The sequence below is a fragment of the Hydra vulgaris genome, chromosome 08 (assembly GCF_038396675.1).
Source record: "Hydra vulgaris chromosome 08, alternate assembly HydraT2T_AEP".
NCBI classification, from domain to species: Eukaryota; Metazoa; Cnidaria; class Hydrozoa; order Anthoathecata; family Hydridae; genus Hydra; species Hydra vulgaris.
Window position 1 is genome coordinate 46123753 of NC_088927.1, and position 3112 is coordinate 46126864.

Below are 3112 nucleotides of genomic sequence, written 5' to 3' on the forward strand. Positions count from 1 at the left end.
AATTACCCCATAATTTTTTAATTTTTCTAACAAGATGGAATGGTCAACAGTGTCAAAAGCTTTAGTTAGATCAATAAATATACCTAAGGTAAATTTGTTTTCATTAAAGCCATTATTTATTTAATCGACTAATTCAATAATCGCATGTTCAGTTGAAAGATTTTTCTGAAATCCGAATTGTTTTGGATAAAAAAATTGTTTTTTGTTAAGTGGTCAAAGATTCTATTAAAAATTACACGTTCGAATATCTTTGAAAATACAGAGAGCAATGATATAGGCCTGTAGTTAGAAACATTTGCATGATCATTATTTTTATAAACTGGAATTACTTTTGCGAGTTTTAGTACATCAGGAAATATTCCTTGGCCCAGTGAAAGCTTGACTATATAGAACAATGGTCTACTGATGCTTTTTTTATTTGAAATTAGTATATTACTGGGAATACCGTCAAATCCTGATGAATTTTTATGTTTTATCGAAGAAAAAGCCGTTTCACATTCTTTCAATGTCAAGTCAAAATCACGCAATGTTTTATCATTTATTGGTGATAAATAGGTTTTATAAGAATTAATGGGTGTTGTAATTTTTTTAGCTAGATCAAGTCTAACATTTGTGAAATATGTATTAAACTCCTTGGATTTTTCTTTAGGACAGAATATATCATTATTATTTATATTGATTCGTTTGGGTAGCGAAGAAGTTTTATTTTTATTTTTTCCTAGTATGCCATTAATTACAGCCCATGTTTTTTTAGTATCCAGCTTACAATTTGTAAATTGTTTACTATAATAATTTTTTTTAGTTTTTTTTAAAAGATCGATATAAAAAAATTGTATGCTTTATAATTTTTTTCATTAGTTGTGCTTTTATTTTTAAGAAATTTATTATACAGTTTTTGTTTGGCTCTAGAGCATTTAATAAGTGTTTTATCCATCCATGGATTAGCAAGTGTTTTTGTTTTTATTTTTAATACTTCATTTGGACAAGCTTCATTAAAAATCTCTTGGAATTTGTCTAAAAATAAATTACATGCTTCATTTGCATCTTGACTTTTATAAACATCACTCCAATTTTCTAAATATAATTTGTTCGTAAGATTGTTTTTACTATGAGTTGAAAGGTTGCGTTTATTTATATATAAAATTTTGGGTTGATCATTTGGAATAACTTTTATATTTTTTATGGTAATGTATATTAGGAAATGGTCGCTAATATCCGTCTTAAATATTCCTGCCTCAAATGATGTTTCTAAGAGATTGTTAATAAAAATATTATCTATTGCAGTTGCAGAAGTTCTATTAACCCGAGTCGGTTTATTAATTACTGACAAAACATTGTACTTATATAACATGTCAAAAAAAGATTTTGTTTTTGGAAATTTCTGGTATGTTGTGCATTCAAGTTTATATCCCCAAGGATAAATAATTTTTTTTTCTCGTTGTTTGTTTTTAAATTACTTTTTTCGATAGAGTCTTGAAATGATCTAATTTTACCACTAGGTGGTCGGTACACGCTTCCAATAATACTATTTTTGTTTTTTGCATTAATTAATTCAATAAAAAGACTTTCATAATTGTTATTTGCTACACTTAATTGCTTTTTTATTTTAAATTAATACTTTTTAAGTACGTAAACACCCAGTCCTCCGCCTTTTTTATTGCTTCCTCGTGGTTGGCTAATTAGTTTGTAATTTGCCAAACTATAATTCGAATTCAACTCTAGAGGACTTTCTGAATCATGCGAAGTCTCTGACAGAGATATGACGTCGAATGAGTAATTTAAAATAAATAAAAATTCTTTAAATTTTTCAAAATTTTGCCGCATGCTTTTTATGTTTAAGTGTAATATAGAAAATAAGTTTCAATCTTTTTTGATTTTAAATTCATAAGGATCAAAATATGGTGTTTTAATTAAGCTCATTTGAGTTTCTAAAAAAATATTTAAGTTGTCATCAGAAAGATTGGTCAAAAGATTATCTTCAAAAGGATCATAATTTAATTTTTCAAAATCTAATTGGTCAAACACATTATTCGCCATTTTTGATAAAAAAAAAAAAGTGAAAAATTTAATAAGCAAAAAAAAGGTAAATAAATACTCATAAGAAAATAGTATATTAAGGACATAAAATACTTTCCTTTTCTTTCCAATCACGTACGGTTAATTTATCGTACGATATGTATGCAAATTTCCCCGACTCTCTTTCCACTTTCATTTTATCACGCAAATCTTTTCGAATAAGGTTTGTTTCCGCGCAGAAGTCCTCGTTAATATATAAACTTTTTACTTTTAAACTTGAAGATTTTTTGAAGATTGCGATTTTATCCTTGAAGTCCAATAATTTGAAAACTATAGTCCTCGGGTTTTTAGTGACCGTGTTACCAGTGCGATGCGCTCGCTCTATTTTTATATTTACCAAGCCAAGTTGCTCTTCAAACAAATTTAGAACCTTTGCCTCACTCACTTCCAGGTTTCGTTTTCAGCTTCCTCTATTCCGTCTATCCTTAGATTATTTCTTTTTGCTCGGTCCTCTATTTCTCTTAATTTATTTTTTACATATACAAATTCACTCTTACGTTTTATTTTGTCGTTTGTTTCTTTTTCTTTATCCACGACTGTAATGGCGGTCTTTATTTTGTTTTCAAAGTTTTCTTCATGGAAGTTTAAGCTTATTTTCAACTCTTCAACATCTTTTGACAATAATGTCAAAATACTTGTATTGTCATTATATAGCTTTTCAACTTTATCTAAACCTTCGTTTGTAATTTTTAAATTTGCGTTAATTATATTTACGAAATTTACTTCTTGTCTTTTAAGCATAGCTTCCGTTTTTTTCTCAAATTCGTCCAACATATTTATGATCATCTTTTTTATTTCCACGAGAGTAACTGTCATATTGATTAATTGTTTAATGTATATATATATTTTTTTTAACATTTGTATTTTAAATAATTTTTTTTTTAATTTTTTTTTTAACCACGCTGCAAAACACGTCCGTTCCGTTCAAAACCTCAATCGCAATAATCATATTGAATTTAATCATTATGTTAAGGTGGTAGTCTAGTAATTAAAATTGAAATATTCATTTTTTCAAAAATACATTTTTTAGCTAATA

The 3112-nt window shown here is 27.0% G+C and overlaps 1 protein-coding gene across 1 annotated transcript; it reads right to left on the reverse strand.

Annotated features, from left to right (window-relative positions):
- Nucleotides 1–2457: 2457 nt before the first annotated feature.
- LOC136083351 (uncharacterized) lies at nucleotides 2458–2892 on the reverse strand. Its single transcript, XM_065802747.1, has one exon. The coding sequence runs from the start codon at nucleotides 2890–2892 to the stop codon at nucleotides 2458–2460; it is 435 nt and encodes a 144-aa protein (XP_065658819.1).
- Nucleotides 2893–3112: the final 220 nt, after the last annotated feature.

What these genes read in the sequence shown, in the direction of transcription:
- LOC136083351 (XM_065802747.1), bottom strand. Translation starts at nt 2,892, where the DNA reads ATGACAGTTACTCTCGTGGAAATAAAAAAGATGATCATAAATATGTTG.